Here is a 24,404-nt window from a genome sequence, read left to right on the forward strand (position 1 = left end):
TGTTCCTCATGTCAGACCTGCCCTAGTCAGGTCCCTTCAGAAAGAAAGGTCCTCAACTCCATTTTGGTGAAGTGATAGGTTCTTTTACTAAAGGCTGGTGGCTGCAGTAAAGTCAGGCTAGAACTAAATTTCCCATGCAAAACATTACACATTTTTTTCTCTCATCCCAGCCCTCCCCCCCATGACCAGTTCATCTTCAGCCAATGAAGAGTCTGCCTAGGTGTTTTGAGAACACTGAGATGTTGGGGGTAGACTACATTCCAATCTCAGGGTGCGTGGCCTTGAGTGCTGGCACAAACTGGTTCTGTGCTTTCCTGGTCTTTGTCAAGCTGTCATTCCCCCCCCCTGCCCTTCCTATTTGCCATCACATCCCCATACATATTTATTGCCCATTTGTCCTCCTTCCCCACACTTACCTCCTAGCCTTTGATGGCAGGATGCCAGCAAGGCACCAAGCCGAAAATGGAAGATCTGACACCTCTTTACTTAGAATTAGTAGATTAGAGAGAGGAAACCAAATAGAAAGCACAACTCTCTATATCGCAAGGTATTTAATTGAACCAGAAGCATTCTATTCTAGAAGAGTGCTTTTTCTGCTCTGATACTGCTTCTAGAAAGTTGTTGTTTGAGAAAGGAACATATCCTGCTCTATTATGTTTTTTTGATCGGCTGCAGAAAACCTCACACGATCTGGACCACAGGTTCACAAATATAAGGAAGTTCTCTTTCATGCATGATTTTCTCCACTATCCTATATTTCCACCTTTTTAATAGTTGGTAATAATACCAACTAATTTCAAATATAAAGGTATATGGAAGGAATATGTTCTTTACTATTCCATTATTTCTTTTTTTATTGCTTTTCCAGAAATGGCAGTGTGTGGAAGATGCCAATGGGAAGTTGAAGTTGTATAAATGCAAAGGCCTGGCTAGCCTTATGGCTCCAGACAGTAGTAAAGGAAACTCCAATCTTCTGCCCAAGTATTACAGCAAGAATAATGAGGACTGCAGCTGTGATGAGAATGAATACAAGCTGAGTCCCATTGGACGGCGAAAGAAATTATTCTCTAAGAAGAGTAAGTGAAGTTCTTGGGGGTTTCTGTGATGGCAGAAAAAAATATGAATAACTAACCTGTTAAAATCTATATATTTAAGAAATTAAGCAAAGTTTACACTAAAAAAATCTCCAACTTAAAAATGTTTCAATAATACAAAATAACTAAAACTTGGGAGAGTAGTGAATAAAGTAAGCAACAATTCATTTTTCAAGGGTTTAGCAAATAACACACCCATCAACCAAAAAAGTTTGCACAGTAATGAAAGGTTTGCAGTGCATTGACCATAGTAAATGCTTTTTCCAAACTCTTCACAAGCCACTCTTTGATAGAGGGGGAAAAAATCTCTCATAGATTTCAGTGAACCAGCAGTCTCATATAAAAAACATAGGCCTGCTTAGATTTAGAGATCAATAAATTTAAAGCAGAGGACCACATCCAATGTTGCACTTGTGAATGTTGACTTTTGCAGTGGATCTTCCCTGCCCTCTTTCTCCCCCTGCTCTCTAGAGCAGCGGTCTCCAACCTTTCTGGTTTTGTGGACGGGGGGGGGAGAGGGTATGGTTCTGTGTGAGCAGTATGTTCATGCAGCTTCATTTGCGTGAGCACATACCCGCCACTTGTACAAATGGAGCTTTGTGTGCCCCACTCAGTGTGCAATGGAACTGTGCTCGCGCTTGCCTGTCACTTCCGCAACCTTGTTGTGAATGGTCCATGGTCCAGGGGTTGGGGACCCCTGCTCTAGAGAACCTTCAAAATTTAACAGCAGATTTCATGGGATGCTAAAAAGGAGAATCTATACTGATCTAATTTCAGAAGACGGTCATAATTGAATTCAATGCAAAGTATCTGTTGCAGACCTAGATAAAAGTAACATCTCACTAAAACTGAATTTGCCTCCTAATGGCTACATAAACAATGTTACAGTGGTCTGCCATTCTCTCTTCCTGGAGGCGCTTTTGACTTCCAGTCTATCATTCTACTCTAGGATTTCCTGATTGTCTCCAGTCTGGGTGCTAATTAGGTCTGATATTGTTTAGCTTTTTTTCACAATCAGATAAAGTCTGCTCAGTAGCCCTACACAAGTAGCCCTACCCAATCAACATTTACCTTCAAGCTAAATGGGGGCAGTGCTTAGTCTTCTGATTGATAAGCCCAACCATCTTAATCACTCAGCCACCATAGTTAAGAATTATGTACAGTAGTCAATTTTCAGTTATGGATTGTTGGACGTTGCTCACACCTCCTCTAATGCCGTCACTCTCAGCATCTTGTAATCAGGAGGAGATTTATAGGTCAGGGTTGAACTGTGAAGTTCTTGGATCTTTCTGAGCTTGGTTGTTTGCTTGCAAACATTTCATTACCAAACTAGGTAACATCACCAGTACAGTGAGTGTGGGGTTTGTTCCCTGTTTATATACAGTAACTTCTCTGGCCAAGTTAGTCTAGCATTTATCAGGGTGCTTAAATCAGTACCAACTAAATGGGTACTTATTTAAGCATCCAGATAAATGCTGGATTAGTAACTATTTATATGTATCTGTACATCTCAAAAGTAGGCAGTGGTAATATCCATTATTCCTTTTTAGAAACTACAATTGTCCTGGGTTCTGCACTTGACTAGTTCTCAGGGTATTGGAGCATTATTTATCCATAATAAGAGCAGAGGTAGATGTTGTTCCAAAGCTGTTGCTCCCATACAACATTTTATTTTCACATTAAAGTGGAGTTGGCTCCAAAAACTGCTGATTTTCTTTGGCAAGGCTCAGGCGCTTTGTGGCATAACCTATTCTACAGGCTCTTCTTTGACTTGAGTCAGCTGAAAATCAACACACAAACGCACAGACATGCATTTGAAGTGTGCATAGTTTAATTATAGATTAAAAGAGCCCAACAGCAGCTCAGAATTATTATTCGTCTGTAAAGTTGCTTTCGTCTCGCTTCACAAGTGCAGAGCTTTAATTATTTAGCAGATTAGACTTTCTCAGTAATGACCTGGCACAAGCTTCAAACAGGGAGTTTAAATCGATTTTCTTCCTATATATTTGCCTTGCAAGCTGATTAGTAACTTCTAAGCTAATTTTTAGGTGAATAAAATTACTGGTTCTCAGGTACAACCACCAGCTAAGGCAACTGCCAAGATTGCATGGCAAAATCTTTAAATAATGCTTAAGCTTGTGGTTCAGTTAAATTGTTTAAAAATTATAACCCTAAATATACCGGTAACTCATTTCATAATTTTAGCATAACATGATACAGAAACAATAAAATTGCTGCATTATGCTGAAGGTATCTGAACTCCACTTATAAAATTTAAACCAGATAAAGAACTCCACAAAAATTTTATTAGCAACTTTTCAAATATCCCTGTGGCATCCCAATTAGGCTGTGCAATTATGTCTCTTAGTCTTCAGTATCAGAAACCTGAGGGCCTTTCCAAATAATCTTCCATTCACATAATAAATGCACAGTAGTGAATTCATTTGCTGTACACGATCCAGATGTTTTTCTTCCAGGTAGTTAATGTTTTGTCTGGGACAGAACATTTTCCAATACATAAATGTCAAGTTTTGGTGCTGGAGGGGAGATTTTCTCCCTTCTTCTTTTTTATTTCTCTCACAAGCAAATAAAACTAAGAGGAGAAAGAGTGGATATTATCCACTTTGTTCTGCATGCGGAAACTGGAGAGATTCTCAGAGAACATGTCATAGTTTGAGACCAAACTGCATCTCTGATTTTAGATGCAACAAGCTACTTTATGCACATTAGCAAATGACTGCAGGCCATTCAGCCATAGGGTGTAAGGATTACAAACTATTCTGTATTGCATAGGCACCGAGATGAAGCTATTTCAGAATTTTGAAAATGACAAAAGTTAAGTGGCGTAAATTTCTTTGGAGCATAGGAAGCTGTTCTATTGATTCATCAATAGAAAATATAGAGATTTGAGTTAGATAGTATTTTCATTCTACCTAGATATATCCAGGACTGAACTTGGGATCTTCTGAGCACAAAGACTTTGTTTTGCCCTTAATGATCTTCCTCTTCCACTGTTCCTAAGACAACATCAAATATTTACACATTAGTTTTCCTGTTTTTCACGTAGAAGTTGGAGGTAGAAATTCCTCATTTTCTGAAGTTGACCTAAAGCATCACAGATCATATTAAGTCTGCCGCACACTGCTGACTCATGTTTAAGTGATTGATCACTAGGACTCCAATGTCCCTCTCACAATTACTGTTATTGCATTTCTAGAGTTTCATTTCAACATAAGGTCCCATAAGCTGTTTGGAAAAGAAGCAGAATTATAAATTGTACATGGATGTGTGAATGTTTTCTCTGTATGTTGCAAAAACAAACAAACAAATAAAAATCTTGTGGTCAATTTGTGATGTTAACTGCCATTCTTTACTGTTCCATCCTGTGTAACGTGGCAGCTTAAACAAGTATGTCATCTGACTCTCAATAATTTAGATTTTTGATTGTAAAATAACTACAAATGAATTTACATTGACATCTTATTATGTTTATTTCTATGTACTCCCTTTTCAACATTCTTCTTTTAAAAAATCCCAGCATTCATTTTAAAGAAAGGAGAACAGGGATGGGATCCAGATATAAAATTGGCCATAACAGAAACATTGAGAATGTATATCCTTTCAAGACATACATTAAAATACATTATGCACCATAAATTGTAGTAGTTTTACAAAGGAAGGAACAAAATGCATGTATTAATTACATCTATTTTGAGTAACAATGCATGCAAATAATAAATGAAAGGAATCTCAGTATACCATGGAAGGAGAAACAAAATTCATAGGAATGTCTTACCAGGGTTTAATAATAGGTCTGGAAATCCAGATTTACCCCAATCGTTTAGCTGAACAGCATATTGAAATATATATAGGAATGATTCAGATTGATGTGTGTCCTTTAACAATGGCTGCATTTATAGCACCATCACTTTTCTAATTTATCTGAAGCATTAGATAATATTTCATTAAAAATACACAGCCCAGGAAATGTAGATTTCTAGATAATGTCTTAAGCGCATAGCTCTTTTTTTCCATAGACTTCACCTACTTTTAGACAACAGTTGAGGGACTTTGCTGCTCTATATCCCACATAATGTTTAAGCAATGTGTACTATTTTCACATTTATTTTAAACCTTGTATGAAATTTCAGAATCCAAAATGGATGGCAAAGTAAATCAATTTTAAATTTATTTTAAGATACCATACAGACTTTTCCCTCTGTTTGAAATGTACAGGACTCCCAAGCTCACAGTAATTGTGCCCTGTATGTACCTCAAACCATTTTTAAAATTGTTAAGGAAGAAACAGCTCAGTTCTCCCTATTAAAGCTGGGGCACTCCTCATCTGAACCCTCTGCTTTAACAAACATTCTTGAAAGGTGGGTTCTTCACATATAACTGTGCAGTCTTCATTAAAATGCCAGCTCTATTCCCTGAAAATATACTGTATTGTATAAGAATCATACAAAAAGAGAGGAGCAGGTATATTTAGATCCTGATGGCTAAAAGAAGAATGGCAATATGGGCCATCCACAGAAAATTGCTTAGGTGTAAAAGAATTTAGAGCTGACTCTGGAGAAAAGAAAGGTTAAAGAGGGAAAGAAGAAGCAAGCCATTAATAGAAGGCATGGAGAAGAGATTACACAGTCCAGAGATTGAAATCAGCTTGAGGAAAAAAACCCAGACTTCATTTTTGTTTAGTATAAGCTGGGACAGAGAAAATTGGGTATGTTTTCAAGCTGCTGTTAATGCAGCCTAAATGGTATTTCTAGAATTTCCCTTCCATCTTGAAGTAGGAGACTGAATTGGCCTGCCAGTAGCTCTCTGACTGGGACCGGACATGTCATTTGCAGTTATGGGTGCCTTCTGATTTCCTATCTTATCCTTACAGAAGAGCCCTAACATTACAATACATCTGTCCAAAAGGTGCTTTTTCAAAAGACAAGTGGACTTTCTTTGTTGTTCCTTGAAGATGCTTCATTTCTCATCCAAGAAGCTTCTTCAGTTCTGAAATGAACTGAAGAAGCTTCTTGAATGAGAAGTGAAATATCTTCAAGGAAAATCAAGAAAGTACAGTTGCATCATCATCATCATCATCATCATCATCATCATAATGTTGGAAAGGACCTTGGAGGTCATCTAGTCCAACCCCCTGCTCAGGCAGGAAACTCTATACAATTTCAGACAAATGGCTGTCCAGTCTCTTCTTAAAAACCTCCAGTGTTAGAGCATTCACCGCTTCTGGAGGTAGGTTGTTCCACTGGTTAATTGTTCTAACTATCAGGAAGTTTCTCCTTAGTTCTAGGTTGCTTCTCTCCTTGATTAGTTTCCATCCGTTGCTTCTTGTCCTGCCTTCAGGCGCTTTGGAGAATAGCTTGACTCCCTCTTCCTTGTGTCAGCCCCTGAGATATTGGAACACTGCTATCATGTCTCCCCTAGTCCTTCTCTTCATTAAACTAGACATACCCAATTCCAGCAGCCGTTCCTTATATGTTTTAGCCTCCAGTCCGCTAATCATCTTTGTTGCTCTTCTCTGTACTCTTTCTAGAGTCTCAACATCTTTTTTACATCGTGATGATCAAAACTGGATGCAGTATTCCAAGTATGGTCTTACCAAGGCATTGTAAAGTGGTATTAATATTTCATGTGACCTTGATTCTATCCCTCTATTAATGTAGCCTAGCACTATGTTGGCTTTTTTGGCAGCTGTAGCACACTGCTGGCTCATATTTAAGTGATTGTCCACTAGGACTTTGAAAAGGCACCTTTGGGATGATGATGACCTGAGAATCTCCATGGACTTTTATGATATATCTGCTTCCAGCGGAGAGGATCAGGGAAGAATTTATAAGAACAGTCTACCAAGCAATTCCAGGATAGGACTGGTTTGCCCCACATGCAATGAGCCTTATTTCTATTCTAGGATATTAAATCTGTTAAGTTAAAAACTTAGCTTTCACTTCATAGAATAGAATAGAATAGAATAGAATAGAATAGAATAGAATAGAATAGAATAGAATAGAATAGAATAGAATAGAATAGAATAGAATAGAATAGAATAGAATAGAATAGAATTGGAAGGGACCCCCTCTTCTTTGTGGCAGCCCCTCAAATACTGGAACACTGCTGTCTTGTCTCCCCTATTTCTTCTTTTCTTTAGACTAGCCAAATCTAAGTCCTGGAGCCGTTCTTCATATGTTTTAGTCTTTAGGCCTTTGATCACCTTAGTTGCTCTTCTCTGGATTTTTTCCACTCTCAACATCTTTGTTGTGATATGGTGACCAAAATTGGCTGCAGTATTCCAGGTGTGGTCTTACTAGGGTTTTATAAAGTGGTAGTAATACTTTGTCTGATCCTGATTCTATACCTCTGTATTACCTTTTTTGGCTGCTGCTGCACACTGCTGGTACATGGTTAAGTGATTGTCCACTACATTAGGACTCCAAGGTCCCTCTCACAATTACTGTTTTTAAGCCAGGTCTTGCCCAATCTGTACTTGTACCTTTGATTTTTCCTACCTAAATGTAAAACTTTGCTTTTCTCCACATTGAAACTCATTTTGTTGGATAGGGCCCATTGTTCAAGTTTGTCAAGATCTTTTTGGATCCTGAGTTTGTCTTCTGGGGTGTTGGCTACTCCTGCCAGTTTGGTGTCATCTGCAAATTTGATGAGTTCCCCTCCAATTCCCTCATCTAAGTCAATTGATGAAGATATTGAAGAGTACTGAGCCTAAGATGGAACCTTGTGGTACCCCACTGCTTACTTCTCTCCATGTGGATGTAGTGCCGTTGAGGACTACTAGTTGAGTACATTTTACTAGCCAGCTACAGATCCATCTGGTGGTGATGTTGTCTATTCCACTTTTTCTAGCTTACTAGGGAGTAGGTTGTGGTCTACTTTATCAAATGCCTTACCGAAGTCTAAGTATACTACGTCCATAGTATTTCGCTGGTCTATTAGTTTAGTCACTTTGTTGAAGAATGAAATAAGATTGGTTTGGCATGATCTATTTTTAACAAATCCATGCTGGCTACTGCCTATGACTTTGTTTGCTTCTAGTTGTTTGCAGATCTGTTTATTTATTATCTTTTCTAGGATCTTCCCAGGTATTGATGTTAAACTGATTGGTCTGTAGTTTCCTAGGTCCGTTATTTTTTCCTTTCTTTTTTTTTATTGAAAAGTTTTAAAATACATTTTATCTTTAACAATCCCCCCTCCCCCTCCCCTACCTATCCCTCCCTACCCCTCCCCCCCCTTTCCCCCCTCCCCCCCCGACTTCCCAGAGCTAAGTACAGGGTATAAAAACAAAGAACAATCATAAACATCCATATGCTACCAACAATAAATTCTTAAATCTATCACTCTCTAGCTCATATAAGATAACTACAAACAATACTAATATTTCATATAGAGAGAAAAAAAAAAGAAAATAGAAAGGAAGACTTATTCAAATGCTAAGTGAAACTTTTTAGTCCCGTATTTCTTCTGGATATATTCAATCCATTTTTTCCACTCCATAATATAACGTTCTTGCGAATGATCTTTCAAATAAGCCGAAATCATTGCCATTTCTGCCAGGTCAGAAACCTTTAAAGTCCATTCTTCTATAGTCGGCAGTTCCTCCTTCTTCCAATACTGACCTATTAAAAGTCTTGCTGCTGTAACTAAATTTAACATCAACTTAGTGTCCACAACAGTAGCATCTGTAATTATACCCAACAAAAAGAATTGCGGACAAAACTTTATCTTTTGCTTGAAGATCTTCTGCATATTCCACCAAATTTTTATCCAAAAAGCCTTGACCTTTTTACAAGTCCACCATATGTGAAAATATGTTGCATCTTCACCACCACACCTCCAGCATTTTGGCTGATAGTTCGGATACATACTTGCAAGCTTTTTAGGATCTAAATGCCATCTATAAAACATTTTATAAAAGTTCTCTCTTAAGTTTTGAGCTTGTGTAAATTTTACGTTCCTCACCCAGATCTTTTCCCACATGTCCATTGTAATAACTTCTTGGATGTTCTGGGCCCATTTTATCATACAATCTTTAACCAGTTCTGTTTCTGAATCAATTTCTATCAATGCAAGATATATCTGTTTGATATGTGCTGGACCCTGATTTCTAATTTGCTTTATCAAGTTTTCATCAGTCATTGCAAAACCAGTTTTCTGATCTTCTTTCCACCTGGCCCGTAATTGAGTATATTGAAACCAGGTTTGAACAATCTTCTCATCTCGCAAGAAATTATACGATTTTAAACACCATACACTTCTTTCCAAGCTTAAAATCTCCTTATACGTAGTCACGTCATGTTTGAAACCAACATTTATGTTTTCTATTGCGTGTTTTGGAATTGCCCACAATGGTATCTTACAGTCTAACTTGTATCTATACTTCTTCCAAACTCTCAACAATGCCTGTCTTAAAATATGCACTTTAAACACATTATCTACCTTCTTATCATACAACAAATATGCATGCCAGCCAAATAACAAGTCGTGGCCCTCAAGATTTAATAATCTCTCTTGTGTCAAATTAATCCAATCACTTATCCCTGCTAACGCAGCAGCTTCATAATATAATTTAAGATTGGGCATTTTAAGACCACCTCTTTCACGAGTATCCTGCATAATCTTAAGTTTAACTCGTGGCCTTTTCCCTGCCCAAACAAATTTATTGATACCCCGTTGCCATTCTTCCAAATTAGAATCTTTCTTAAGAACCGGTATCATTTGAAATAAGAATAAAAATTTAGGCAGGACATTCATTTTCACTGTTGCGATTCTTCCCAACAAAGACAATTGTAATTTTTCCCAACTCTCCATTTCTTTTTGAATTTTACCCCATAGTTTTTCATAGTTATTTTTATATAACTTTGTATTAGAGGGTGACAAAAACACCCCCAAATATTTGACCCTTTTAGCAATCTCAAATCCAGTTAATCCTTCTAAAAGAGCCTTTTGCGATACTGTCATATTTTTGGCCAGAATTTTAGTTTTTTGTGCATTAACTTTAAATCCAGAAACCCTCCCATATTGCATTATTATCTCCATCAGGTCCACAACAGAATTTTCTGGCTGGGTCACTGTAACAACCAGATCGTCTGCGAACGCCCTCAATCTATAATCCTGATCTCTAATTTGTATACCCTTAATTCTTTCCGAACTCCGTATTTTTACTAATAATATCTCCAATGTTAACACAAATAGTAAAGGCGATAACGGACACCCTTGCCTTGTGCCCTTCTCAATATTACATGCTTCAGTCAAACTATTGTTAACTATTATTCGAGCAGTTTGTTTTTGATATAATGACCTAATTGGTTGCAAAAATTTATCCCCAAAATTCATTTTATCTAAAACTTTCATCAAAAATTGCCAATTCAATTGATCAAAAGCTTTTTCAGCATCTAAAAAAATTAGCGCCGCAGGGATCTGGTTGTTCCTTTCCAAAAACTCTAACACGTCAACTATATGCCTCACATTATTTTTCATTTGCCTACCACTAATAAACCCAGTTTGATCCCCATGAATCACCTGTTGCAGAACCCTCATCAATCTATTAGCCAACACCTTAGCAAATATTTTATAATCTGTATTTAAAAGTGATATCGGTCTATAGTTTTTAACTTGAGTAGCATCTTGATCTTCCTTCGGAATCAAAGAGATAAAAGCAGTTCTCCAAGACGGAGGCACCTTTCCCCCTCTCTGAATTGTCTGAAACAGTTCCTTTAACGGCTTTATCAACTCCATTTGTAAATTTTTATAGTAAACCGCAGTCAAACCATCCGTACCTGGCGCTTTATCCAACTTCAATTCCTTAATTGCTATAAGAATTTCTTCTTCTGTTATCAACTGGTTAATCTCCTCTTTTTGTGCTTGCGTAAGAACCGGGATGCTAGCATTCTCCAAATATACATCAATGTCTTTTTCATTAATCTTTTCCTTAGCATATAATTTAGAATAAAAATCCACAAAGGCTTCCTTAATAAGATCCTGTTGAAACACAACCTTTCCCTTATGTTCAATTTTATCTATATTAGAAACCCTTTGCTTTTTCCTTAGTCTATAAGCTAGCCATCTACCTGGCTTATTAGCTATTTTTCCTTTCTTGAAGATGGGAACCACATCAGCCCTTTTCCAATCCTCAGGTAGTTTCCCTGTGCTGCAGGATTTTTGAAAGATGTGGTGCAGTGGTTCTGAGATAACATCTGCCAGCTCCTTCAGAACTCTGGAATATAATCTGTCAGGTCCTGGTGATTTATATTTGTCAAAGTTGAATAGGTGTTCTCTTACCATTTTCTTGCTTATTTTAATGTTTGTTTCTAATTTGTCTTTTGCAGTGGTTTTTTTTGGTGTGTTGGGCTATAGTTTCTTTTTGTGTGAAGAATGATGCAAAGTATGAGTTAAGCAGCTTTGCTTTCTTCCTGTTGCCTGTTATTTCCTTGCCATCTTCTCTCTTTAGTGGACCTACAGTTTCCTTGACTTTTTTCTTGTTAATATATTGGAAGAAACTTTTTTTTATTATCCATGATTTCTGTTGCAAGTCTTTGTTCGTTCTGAGGCCTTTGCTTCCCTGACTTCATCTTTGCATGTTCTGGTTGTCTGCTGATAATGAGCCTTAGTTATGTGCCCCTCTTTCCATTTTTTATATTTGTCCTTTTTGTCTTTCAGTTTGTCAGAGAGATCTTTGTGCAGCCATGCTGGTTTCTTCTTGAATTTCTTTTTTTTTTCTTTTTCAGTGTATTGTGCTGGTCTGGGCTTTTATGATCACATTTTTCAGAGTTTCCCACGCTTCTTCGGTTGTTTTCCCCTTTAGGATTTTCATCCATGGGATCTTTCCTAGGTTCTGTCTGATTTTGTTAAAGTCAGCTCTTTTGAAGTTCAGGACAGAGATTGGATTGTTTTCTGGTGCTAGTGTTTGCATTATATTAAATTCTAGTATGACATGGTCACTTTCGCCCAAGGTTCCGGCAACTTCAACTCCCTCTATCGCTTCTTCTCTATTAGTTAGAATTAAGTCCAGTATAGCTTTACGTCTATTTCCCACCTCCACCTTTTGGCTGACAAAGTTGTCGGCTAGGTTGGTTAGAATCTGTTTGATCTCCCACTCACTGCAGAGTTTGCCTCCTAGTTGATATCTGGATAGTTGAAGTCTCCCGTTACTACTGTGGTGTGCTTCCTACATACAATTGTTAGCTGGTTGGCAAAGAGTTCATCTATTTCTTCAGATTGGTTGGGTGGCCTGTAATATACACCTATGGTAATGTCACTTTTGTTTCTATTTTATAGTGACCCATATACATTCTGGAGAGATTTTATCTTGGATCATGTGCATTTCTGTAGATATGTAGTGTTCTCTTACATATAATGCAATTTCCCCTCCACTTTTTGTAAACCTGTTTCTTTTAAACAATTTGTATCCATCCATCAGTCCATTCCATTCACAGGTTTCATCCCACCAAGGACGAAATGCCAACTATGTCATGCCCTCCTTGTGTACTGTTGCTTCTAGTTCACCCTGTTTGTTCCCCAAGCTTTGAGCATTTTTATATAAGCATTTAATGCCTGTTCATGGGCATGTTTCTGGAATCTCCTGATTGTTGTTTGGGTTTTTCTTTTTTCTCATCTCTGCCTACCTCATTGTTTGATTTGTTTTCTTGGGATTTATGATTGGTTTTGCATTCTAGAGATTCTAAAGATTGGCACCCTCTCCCCTCAATTTTAGTTTAAAGCCCTCCTGATGAGTTGGGCCAGTCTTTTTCCGAGTACATTTTTTCCTTGTTTTCATGAGGTGCAGCCCATCCCTTGCCAGGAGTCCTTCGTGTAGGAAATGCAGTCCATGATCCAGGAAACCAAAGTTTTCTTGGCAACACCAACCCTTTAGCCCAGTGATGGCAAACCTTTTAGAGACCGAGTGCCCAAACTGCAACCCAAACCCCACTTATGTATCGTTGGGTGCTGGGTGGGTGTGGCCCATTGGGTGGGCATGGCCTATTGGGTGGGTGTGGCCCATTGGGTGGGCATGGCTGCAATGGTGATGGCAGACTGGGTGGGACTAAAAAGTTCAATCAATCAATTCCAACTTTGCAAAATCTTTTTTCCCCCACCAGAAGTTGCAATTGATTGATTGATTGAACCTTATTTTTTTTTTGCACATGGTGGCGGAGGCCTAAATCAAAAAAGTTTTATAAAACCCAGCTCAAGGCCTAGGACTGGGGCGATGGCACGCGTGCCCACAGAGAGGTCTCTGTGTGCTACCTGTGGCACGCGTGCCATAGGTTTGCCACCATGGCTTTAGCCAATGGTTTATTTCTAGAATTCTTTTTTCCCTCAATGGGTGTTGGCCTTAAGTTGGGAGTACGGATGAGAACACTACTTGTGCTCCTAGCCTCTTAACTTTATTGCCTAGTTGTTTGTAATCTCTCACTATTGTACTCAAGTTCTTTGTTGTGTCATTCATCCCAATGTGGAGGAGGAGGAAAGGGTAGTAATCGGTATGCCTAATTATTTTGGTTAGGTTCTCAGCCACATCTTTGTTTTTGCTCCAAGGAGACAACATACTTCCCTGGATTGTATGTCTGGTCTGCAGATGGATGATTCCATTCCTTTGAGGATAGAATCTTTTATTACGAACACTCGCCTTCCTTTTTGGGGGGCTGCAGTCTGGGATACTTTTCTGTTTATCTCTGGTGTGTTTGTTGATGTGACTTTTTTAGGGATATTTGAAGTTGTTTCTTTACTAGGTGTCTGCATGTTTTCTTTGAGGGGGAGGTTGTGGGTCTGTGTGTTTCCATCTAAGGGGAGAAATTGATTGCTCAGTTTTAATGGTGCTGTTTCTGCTTGGGTTGGATTGGGCAGAAGGGGTTTGTTAGTTGTATGCTGCTTCTTTCTTTGAGTATTGTGTTTTCTTCTATGTGTGACATACCTCCACTTGTCTTCAAGGGTTTATCAGTAGGGTCAAATCCTCTGGGAGTTATTTGTTTATTAATTGATTCGGTTTGGGTATAGCTTTCTTTCGTAGATTGGGGTTTAGCTAGAGTTGCCTCTAAGTTCCTTACTTTTTCCTCCAGTAGTTTACATAGTTTACATCTAATGCATATATAGTTTGGGTGTTCTTTGGGCATAAGCACATACATGGAACATGTATTGCATACCATAATAGTATCAGTCACCTGTTCCATGAGTTTGTTGTTTGAAAATCCCTCTCTTTGGTTTTTGCTGTCTGCAGGCCCTGGTCTACCGTTATCCATAGCACTTGGTCTGCTGCTGTCTGTAGACCCTGGCCTGCCACCATCTGTAGCACCTGGTCTGCTGATGAGAACTAGTGAAAAACGATCATCTCCACTTTTTGTTCATTAGAGGCAGCCCATTTCTCCTCTGTTTTACACAAGAAGAAAAGGTTCCGGCAGCAACTTGGAATAAAATATCTCTGCATGGGTTTCATTTCCCATTGTTCATGAATGGTATTTCATGAGAAAAATATTATTTGTCAGTGAACTCAGATATGAATACTAATTGAGCAGGTAGAAACTAGTGTTCAGTTGTGAATGGTAAGAGTTTAAAAATAGATAATAAGTTGAATGCTAGTGCACTTATGCAAGTAAAAGTTTATGGTTTTCTAAGAAAACATTACTTCATTTTCTCTGCAATTATTGCAGTTGTCCCAAGTGCTGCAGTGCAATATTATAACAAACTACAGAATCATCCCATCCTTTCCCTAGTCTGCTGCTGAAAAACTGATTAGTGAGAGAGTTAATCTAATGAGCCCTTTTTTCAGTTTATAGAAGCGCATACTTATCAATTTAGGGTCTAAAAAGTCATGAAAAGTTCCCAAAGGTGATTTATTTTTCATTTATCTTTATTTAGGTGTCTAACTCTGACCAACTAGCTACATATAAGCTGTTTTGACCCATGTATTTAATTGGTTCTCTTGATCTAGTTTTAGAAATTGTGTGGTAAACAGATCACATTTTAGATCATAGTTATGCAGAAACATTGAAAATTCAGAAGGGTTCACAAATCTTTGAGCACCCACAGTATCAGTCAAAAAATTTTAAAAAAGCATTTGCTTCTTCATTGAAAAACACCACTTCCTGTGTGGTTTATATTAAAATCTCTTATTTAAAAGACAAACAGTGCAACAGATTCATTTTTGGTAATTAGTTGTTTGCTGTTTCTAAATTGTTCAGCATTTATAAATGTTATATTCTATTCAGATTTTACAATGGGGTGTATTTTTTGATACCAGCAAATGGAAACACAAGATTCATAACAAAGGAAACAGATTCTTGCTGAGAAAGTCTCTTTTTAGTTTCTTCTTTTTGGGTGTAACTTCTTAGAATTTCCTCTTAGTGTTAAAACGGAAGGGAGTTTCCTCATTTTAGTCAAGCGTTTCATAAATTAGAACCTATTTTTCCCCTAAAGTTATGATTCACCTGGCTAAGCCTGAGGTGGAAATTCAGAATCCCAGGTTGGTGAATAATTCTGTTGTACTCTGTGAATACTCTGAATAACGCTACAGGCCCATCACTCCTAAATGCTGTGCAAACAGTGACTCCTTCTTATAGATTTCTATATGAATCAATACTATTATCCTACCCAATGCTGCTGAGTCTGAGAAGCGAGGGTAAAGCAATCCAGTTAAGTTTCCAATAATCCATCTAGCGAGCTTTGAAACTGCTGGCAATTTCTGGGAATTGAAAGAGAGAATTTCGAATTGGAGAAGTTCCTGGGGTTTCATGACCAGAAGGAAGAGGAATTGCCATCTAGAGTTTCACTCAAATGGGTAAATTGTGAAAGGGAAAGCAAGAGAAATAGAATGCAACAAAGCTTGAAACTGGAGTTTAAGGAGCGGGGGATTTGCTGGGTTAACAGGAAAAAAAATTGAAATGGAGAGTAACTAGAGATGAGAAATATGGAGTAATAGTCTTCAGTTGCTGTTTTTCTGAATTCTCTAGATGGGAAAGCAGTTTCAAAGGAAATCGAAAGCAAAAGGCACCATGAAACATTAATAAAAGTTCTTCTGTGGCTCTTTAGAATGCATGAAACATTCACGTTGAGCATCATTTATTTTTACTTCTTTTCTAATTTTCTGAACTTTTGCTGCCATCACATGGCAAGAATGTAGAAATAAACCATTTCAGTAAATGTATGTTCCCTCTGTAAGAACATACACTAAAAACTATTTGATTACTTCCTTAAATTTAGGCCATATAAAATCTTCATTAAAGATCTTCTGTAGGCCAACTCAATCCTAGAGCAATGAATATTGCAGCAGGCACATATCAGCTCTCTAACTCTATGATCTCATTCTAGCTGGAAGATAATTTACGCCAGGAAAAGCTAGTCCAAAGTTAATTTAGTTTTTCTAAAACTTACCAAAAATAATAAAATAAAATTATTCTCAGCTGTTCATATAAAGCAAGATACATTTTTGCAGTTTCATTTCCTTTGGCTTTTACATCGATTCATCCATCCATGCATTCAGTTTTAGCTGGTTGTGGTTGGTCATTCTTAGTAAGTTACAATAAATTTTTCCATAAATTTTCAATAAAATGTCAACAGTATATTTAGAAGTACATTGTCAAAAATTGAAATCATAACATTATATGAAAAATAGAAGTTTTAACAAGAACTAAGCAAATGATGTGCCCTTATTATAGTAAAAGATATGTTTCCTGTAAGGTCTATCCTAGTAGTATTAAATTTATAATAAAATTTGAATAATGTATATAGGAATTGATTACTTTTCATAGAATTAAATCACTGTCTGAAAAAAATAATTATTTTTGGAAATAAAAAATTCTTCCATCTCTGATCTAACCATTTTTTCAGCAATAAATTTTCTGTCAATCCATATCTGATCTGCTAAATACATATACATTGTGTTCATTTCTCATGTAGAATACAAAACGAGCTACATTCGAAGTCGTTCAGTTCGTTCAGTGTCTGTTGAGCTTGATGGAAAGGTGTATAATTTGGATTTGGAGGATGGCTATCAACCTGTTTTACCGTGGAATATCACAAAACACAAAAATGATCAAGAATCAGGTGGAGGAAAAGGAGGGGGAAGAGAAGTTGATGATGTTAAGGATATGGAGGAATACAGTGGCACTGGCGGCATTTTAGAGAACACTGCGCCAAACTTAATAAAAGTGACACACCGGTAAGTCTTTGAAGAGATTAATTAGTAGGTTGTGGGTTTTATTTTTTATATACTTGAATATATATGCAACATTATATGCATATACAAACATATATAGCATTATGTATTGGGATCATTTTATCTATCGGGACATTGTACATTGCATCATAGACAAGAAAGGAGGAAAAATTGCAAGTTACAGATCTAACAGTAAAGAATATAGGTAGCTCAGGACTGAACTGTTGGGTTGTTGGTGTTCTCTGAATGTAATGGTTCAAGTAAGAACAACGCTCTAATCAAGAAAGATACCGTACCCCAGTCAAGGCTACATGTAAACAAGCAGGACATTCTATTCTTCGATGCACTGATGATATTACCTAGCCTAGTAATGAAATGACAAAAAGCATGCTTGGAGAACACCACGAGCTCTACAGAGGAAGGTGCCATGCTTCTTTTCTGCCTTAATATAGGGGAACAAACAAGCAAAACACCAGGCTTAACCCAATGAGCTAGATGTATATTTTCTTAACTGCACTGTGTAATCCCCATAGTAAGAGGACTTCATAATCCAGCAAATAAGGTCCTGTTTGTGTCCACTTAACAATTAAACATAATATAACATACACTATATAAGTGTTAAGAGTTTTTCCATATAGTTGAGACTGGAACTTCTGTTGTTAAGTAATGCAGTTATTAAGTGAGTCACCAGGTGAGTGATTTTATGACCATTTTTGCCCCGTTCATTAAGCAAGTTTGGCTTCCCCCATTGACTTTGTTTCCTAAAAGCTGGCTGGTAAGGTCACATGGCCATTACGTGATGCTGGGATGCTGCAACCACTGTAAATGCAGACTGGTTGCCAAGCACCGGATTGTGGTCAGTGAATGCGGCAATGCAGGAATGCTGCAATGATTGCAAGTGGGAGGTGGTGAGAGGCGCTTTTTTTCAGTGCCATCATCGCTTCAAACTGTTACTAAATGAATGGGCGTAAGTAGAGGACTACCTGTAGGATCGCTACACCTAAGAACAAGGTTGCCTAATACATTTTGTTAAATGTTTTACATTCTGGGAATGCATTCTCAAGACCACAAACATGTCTAAGTGCCAGCGTTTGTGTTTATACTTAGGCTTCTTTTTAAGATTTTACTTTTTAAAAAAAAAATTTATAGTATTTTTTTTCCTCCAAGTAATTCAAGACAGCACCCTTAGTTTTCTCTACTGGCATTTCAGCTTCACAACAAACTTCAGTTTCCATTGCACAGATTGTTTACTTGGGTTGCAGTAGGGGAATTGCCCTTCTTTCTTTAGCTCAAAAAAAATGATCTTCATGAATGTAATGCTGTCTGTTTCCAACAGCTAGTCATTGCCTCCAGTATAATGACCTTTTCCTTTTTTTTGTTTTGTTTTTTTGAACAGATGCTACATTTTAGAGAATGACACTGTTCAGTGTGACACAGACTTATATAAATCATTGCAAGCCTGGAAGGACCACAAGCTTCATATAGACCATGAGGTTAGTGTTTATGCCCTTTGAATCACATTTCCAAATTCCAAGGAACCTTGAGTGGACTTTTTTGTCAGGCTTTACTCTCACAGGCACGATCTCAGTGTTATCGCCTTGTCAGACCCCACCAAAAAGATCAGTGTTTAATGACAGCAAGGCAGAATGTCTGATACCAGCTTTGGCTGAAGTCTGGATTGACTTTGAAATAAGAACGTCTTGTGGAGAATAGAGCTGCTTTTTGATTATCAATTTAGCAGCCTGTGATTCAGGCAATTTTGCTGACCAAAATAGGCTGCATATAATAGTTCCCTTTTGTTTCTGGAAGAACTTAACAAAGGTGAACATCTTCTTAACATGGTTTTCCTTAACAAAGCCATAATCATCAGTTTTTCCTTTTTGCCACATTCTGGGTTGCCTTAAGGAATCTTACTCCTCTGGATATGATTTTAGGGGTAGAGGAAGCCAGAGGATGTGAAAAATATTTCTCTTTGTGGAGGCCTCTGCTCAGTCCCCAATCCTTCTGAAAAAGGGCATTGTTGAAGCTAATTTAATATCCTAAAAGGGCAGCACAGGGAACATATGGATAAGAAGTTTCTGAATAAGTGGATATAAAATTATGCATTAACAGTATATTAAAGACTCATAACTGGCCTGTTTTTCCTATTTTCCTCTTGCCCTCAAAGTGCACGTATAAACATAGAGTACCTTAAAGTTGTACTTTTTGACTGTTCAGAAATTGACAGAAATGCACATCATTTGCCCCAGATTTTTTTATTAAATTCCCCATAGATCATTGAACTTTCATGATACATGATGCATGGGAATTACTTGTTGACCATCAATTAAAATAACCCCTAACTTAAAAAAAAAGCAATAAAACAAAAAATGAGTCATCTCATAGTCTGGGGGAAAAAACTCATTCCAAATTTTTTTAGTTTCTTTCACGTGCTAGTATAAATTGCCCTCCCTTGGCTGTTTCTCATTGCCTGCCAAGGTTTTCTTGCAAATAAAGGAAAAGTGATAGATGTTTTTTCTTTCTTTCACCTCTGCTGTAATTACAGCAGTTAGGAATTCTTCCTCCAAAAATCAAATTATGTTCCTTGCTAGAAAATGTCCTGGCTGCTTCTTCCAAATTTCCACCAGTGAACTGTGTAGCTAACAATATATGGTAATTGTAGTAATAATCTGGATTTCTGGCTAAAGTTTGGAATTTTAGCATAAACTCTTCTTTTCAAAAAAAACATGTTAAAATAAAATAACTGGGATACAGAGAGGTTTTAAAGAAAGGAATTTAATGCCTATTATATAGGCAAGTTGAATGACAGCCAAATCAATCAATTTTGCATCCATCCATTTGTTCTTTTTTTTTATTAGATTGAAACTTTACAAAACAAAATTAAAAACCTGCGAGAGGTAAGAGGACATCTAAAGAAGAAGCGACCCGAGGAATGTGATTGTAACAAGATAAGGTACTTTCTCTTTGTAGTCAGTAACTGCAGTAAGGAGGAAGTGAATTTAATGAATTTAGGCAGAGTATAAGACACAAGATAGGGACGCGGTGGCTCAGTGGGTTAGGACGCTAAGCTTGTCAATCAGATGGTTGGCAGTTTGGCGGGTCTAATCCTGAGTGCCACGTAACAGAGTGAGTGCCTGTTACTCGTCCCAGCTTCTGCCAACCTAGCAGTTCAAAAGCACGTAAAAAATGCAAGTAGAAAAATAGGGACCACTACGGTGGGAAGGTAACAGCGTTCCGTGCGCCTTTGGCGTCTAGTCATGCCAACCACATGACCACGGAGACGTCCTCGGACAAGCGCTGGCTCTTCGGCTTTGAAACGGAGATGAGCACCAGCCCCTAGAGTTGGAAACGACTAGCACGCATGTGCGGGGGAACCTTTACCTTTATAAGATACAAGACTATTTTATCCTATTAAAGTCAGGTTCTCCAATGCCTTGATAATTCCAGTGCCTTATTGTGTCTAGTCCAGCAAGGCAAAAAAAGAAAACCAAAAAACATTCACGTCTCATCACACTCTTCTATTAAAAACAAAAATAACATTTCAGGCCAGTTCCTCTTACCTTCACATAGCTAACACCCTACTCTCTTTTGGGAGTTCTTTCCAAGTTTGAAATTTTTTGACCTTGGAAAGTACAAATTAAAGATCTTCAACTTCTTTGGAATACACAGGCCCTGGGATTTATACCCCAGTGCTTTTTAAATTATCTTGAAATTGAAATTCATTATTGGAAGAACTGGAAATACTTACCACTGATATGTTGTTTTATGTTACACATCTTTCAATCATTCTGAAGCCTCCCTGGTTGATCAGATTTCCCGCCAGGAAAAAGCCTCTGAATGGGGATCCTTATGATCACATCCTTTGGTAACTCAGTGAAGCAATGGAAATCAGTGAACTAACTGATTGCCTGTTGTAGAGACTATTATACTATGAAAAAAACAAGATATTCAAACATTTACCCTGTGCTTAAGTAAATAAATACAAGAGCACTACCCATGAGAATTTATTCAAAATTCTCTACTCCTTTGAAAGAAATTTTAAAAGCAAATTCTCTACTGTCAAGCTGAATTCAAAGTGGTATTACACAGCCCTTATATGTTTCTAATTAGGGTAACTAGCTAGTAAAGTCATGCTTAAAATCCTACAAGCTAGACTTCAGCAGTATGTGGATCGAGAACTACCAGAAGTACAGGCAGGATTTCGAAGAGGCAGAGGAACTAGAGATCAAATTGCCAACATACGCTGGATCATGGAGAAAGCTAGAGAGTTCCAGAAAAACATCTACTTCTGCTTCATTGACTATGCTAAAGCCTTTGATTGTGTGGATCATAACAAACTGTGGCAAGTTCTTAAAGAGATGGGAGTACCAGACCATCTTATTTGTCTCTTGAGAAACCTATATGCGGGTCAAGAAGCAACAGTGAGAACTGGACATGGAACCACTGATTGGTTCAAAATTGGGAAAGGAGTCCGGCAAGGCTGTATACTGTCGCCCTGCCTATTTAATTTATATGCAGAGCACATCATGTGAAAGGCAGGGCTAGATGAATCAAAACCTGGAATTAAGATTGCCGGAAGAAATATCAACAACCTAAGATACGCAGATGATACCACTCTAATGGCAGAAAGTGAAGAAGAACTAAAGAGCCTCTTGTTGCAGGTGAAGAAGGAGAGTGCAAAACTTGGGTTGAAACTTAACATTAAGAAAACCAAGATCATGGCATCTGGCCCTCTCAATTCCTGGCAAATAGATGGGGAAGAAATGGAAGTAGTGACAGATTTTATTTTCCTGGGCTCCAAGATCACTGCAGATGGGGACTGTAGCCAAGAAATTAAAAGACGCTTGCTCCTGGGGAGGAAAGCCATGGCAAATCTAGACAGCACACTAAAAAGCAGAGACATCACCCTGTCAACAAAAGTGCGTATAGTCAAGCCTATGGTCTTCCCAGTTGCAATGTATGGCAGTGAAAGCTGGACCATAAAAAAGGCTGAGCGCCAAAGAATTGAGGCCTTTGAACTATGGTGCTGGAGAAGACTCCTGCGAGTCCCTTGGACTGCAAGGCGATCAAACCGGTCAGTCCTAGAGGAGATCAATCCTGACTGCTCTTTAGAAGGCCAGATCCTGAAGCTAAAACTCAAATACTTTGGCCACCTAATGAGAAGGAAGGACTCACTGGAGAAGAGCCTAATGCTGGGAAAGATCGAGGGCAATAGAAGAAGGGGACGACAGAGAATGAGGTGGCTGGATGGAGTCACTGAAGCAGTAGGCGTGAGCTTAAATGGACTCCAGAAGATGGTAGAGGACAGGAAGGCCTGGAGGAATGTTGTCCATAGGGTCGCGATGGGTCGGACACGACTTCGCAGCTAACAACAACAACAACAACAGAGAGCAAATGTTTACCACAGAGTTGGCCAAAATGCCCTTCAGTCAAGATGCTCTTGTGACCACAGCTTCCCATTCATTGCCTAAACTTAAGAACAGAGATCTATAGTATTCATCTCTGAGGTGATGAAGTTACGACAAATCTCGGGTGGGTGGGTAGTACCTTGAAGAAGCTTGTGGCTCCTGTTGCCTCCTCCTTAAGACCTTCTATACTCAAAATTGTAAAAAGTTTTTCTGCTACTATGTAACTAATAAATGAGCAAGAAAAGTTGCAGCTTCTTTAAGAGTACAGTGAATATGGTTGCACCAGATCTAAAAATAATTTCCAAGCTCAGAGCTGACTATTTGCACATCCCTACCTGGCACCATCGCCAAAGAAGCTCCGAAATTTCCTGTTCCATGCATGGCAAAAGCTGGGCAAAAGAAGCATAAAAGATCTGATATTTGTTCTCCCACTGCCAGACACTGCAGAAAAATAGATTATAGTGATAAGTTTTCAAGAAGAAAGCATAAGACATTGCTTCTGCTCTCAGGATATTTCTCTTATCAGAGACATTTCCTTAGTGACTTCTGTAATTATGTCCCCTCTTTCGCCACTGTCAGCAGCATGGTAGGAGCTGCTACTGCTGGTGAGAAAAGAAAGAATATCAGTTTCTGTTTTAGCCCAACTAGTGCTACTATTTATCTGAAGTCATCTAGCAAGCAGGACATGAGACCCACTTCCTGGTTTACAATATAATAAATGTTTGGTCCAAATGTTTCCAACTGTTATATCCTCACGCTCAGACATTGTGTCAGCCTTCTTTCTAACTTCACATTCTGCATTTCAGTGCTTGTGAGTAAGTTTTAGTGCAATCCTGAGATTTGTAATAGTCTACCTCTAATAAAGGTCAAAGTGTAAAATAATGCCTGATCTGGGCAGTGGAGCCCTTTCACTTGATCATGTTGCAATTCAGCATGCCAGCCAGAGTAGGAAAGCAACTTATCATCCAGCTTTTATTTCATGTTAATGTCTGTCATTTTTTTTTTACTTTAAAACCAATAAACCCCTATACAAAAAATAGTCCTTCAAAATAGAAAAGTAGAATCTAGTTAGCTTTCTTGCTGCCTCCTCCGTTTCCTCCTCTTTCAATTAGACAGTTACAAGAAACTCTTAAACTGTAGCCTTAAGTGATGTAATATAGAGATTTATTTCTTTATTTGCTGGAGGGGAACAAATTTGGAGAAACCCTCTGATTCTCTTTGTTTTAGAGTTTGTTGTGTATTTTCTCTTTATTGCATGGAAACCAAAGCCAAATACCTTTCAGCAAACTAAAACAAAGGTTTTGAATGGATCATGTATCCAATTAGAGGACTGTGTTTTATGTAATTATCCTTGTTTTCTCAGTTTTGTAAACTGCCCCTAATTTCAGAGTGGGGGAAGCACAAGTATAAAAATATAAAGAATTGTGTTTTGATAATTGTAGAACTGGGATATTTGTTTTTCAGCTTCCAATCAAAACACAAAGGCAAACTAAGGCACAAAGGATCTGGTCTCCATCCTTTCAAGTAAGTGCAGAATCATCTTAAACTGACAACAAATGTGAAGTAGTTCCAGTTTACTATTTCTGGCTTGGTAATCAAGAAGTATGAGAAAATTATGAATGTAATCTGTTGTGTTGGCCATGGTTTACAATTATTTGGGATCCTTATAGAAAACTGTGCTCTTTTAGCTGTGCATATAATGAGACTTTCAAAGTAACTTCTTTCATCTAC

At 38.0% G+C, this 24,404-nt stretch overlaps 1 protein-coding gene across 4 annotated transcripts in view; it reads left to right on the forward strand.

Moving 5' to 3' along the window:
• SULF2 (sulfatase 2) overlaps positions 1–24,404 on the forward strand; it is a 307,964-nt gene that overhangs the window by 276,005 nt on the left and 7,555 nt on the right. For all 4 annotated transcript variants that reach the window (XM_081325671.1, XM_081325670.1, XM_081325669.1 and 1 more), the window contains 5 exons: positions 869–1,076; positions 17,007–17,268; positions 18,662–18,758; positions 20,124–20,218; positions 24,138–24,197. In XM_081325671.1, the coding sequence (XP_081181797.1) occupies positions 869–1,076; positions 17,007–17,268; positions 18,662–18,758; positions 20,124–20,218; positions 24,138–24,197 (722 nt within the window). The remainder of the gene's footprint in view (positions 1–868; positions 1,077–17,006; positions 17,269–18,661; positions 18,759–20,123; positions 20,219–24,137; positions 24,198–24,404) is intronic.

The sequence above is a fragment of the Vipera berus genome (genome assembly GCF_964194415.1).
Source record: "Vipera berus genome assembly, chromosome: 3".
NCBI classification, from domain to species: domain Eukaryota; kingdom Metazoa; phylum Chordata; class Lepidosauria; order Squamata; family Viperidae; genus Vipera; species Vipera berus.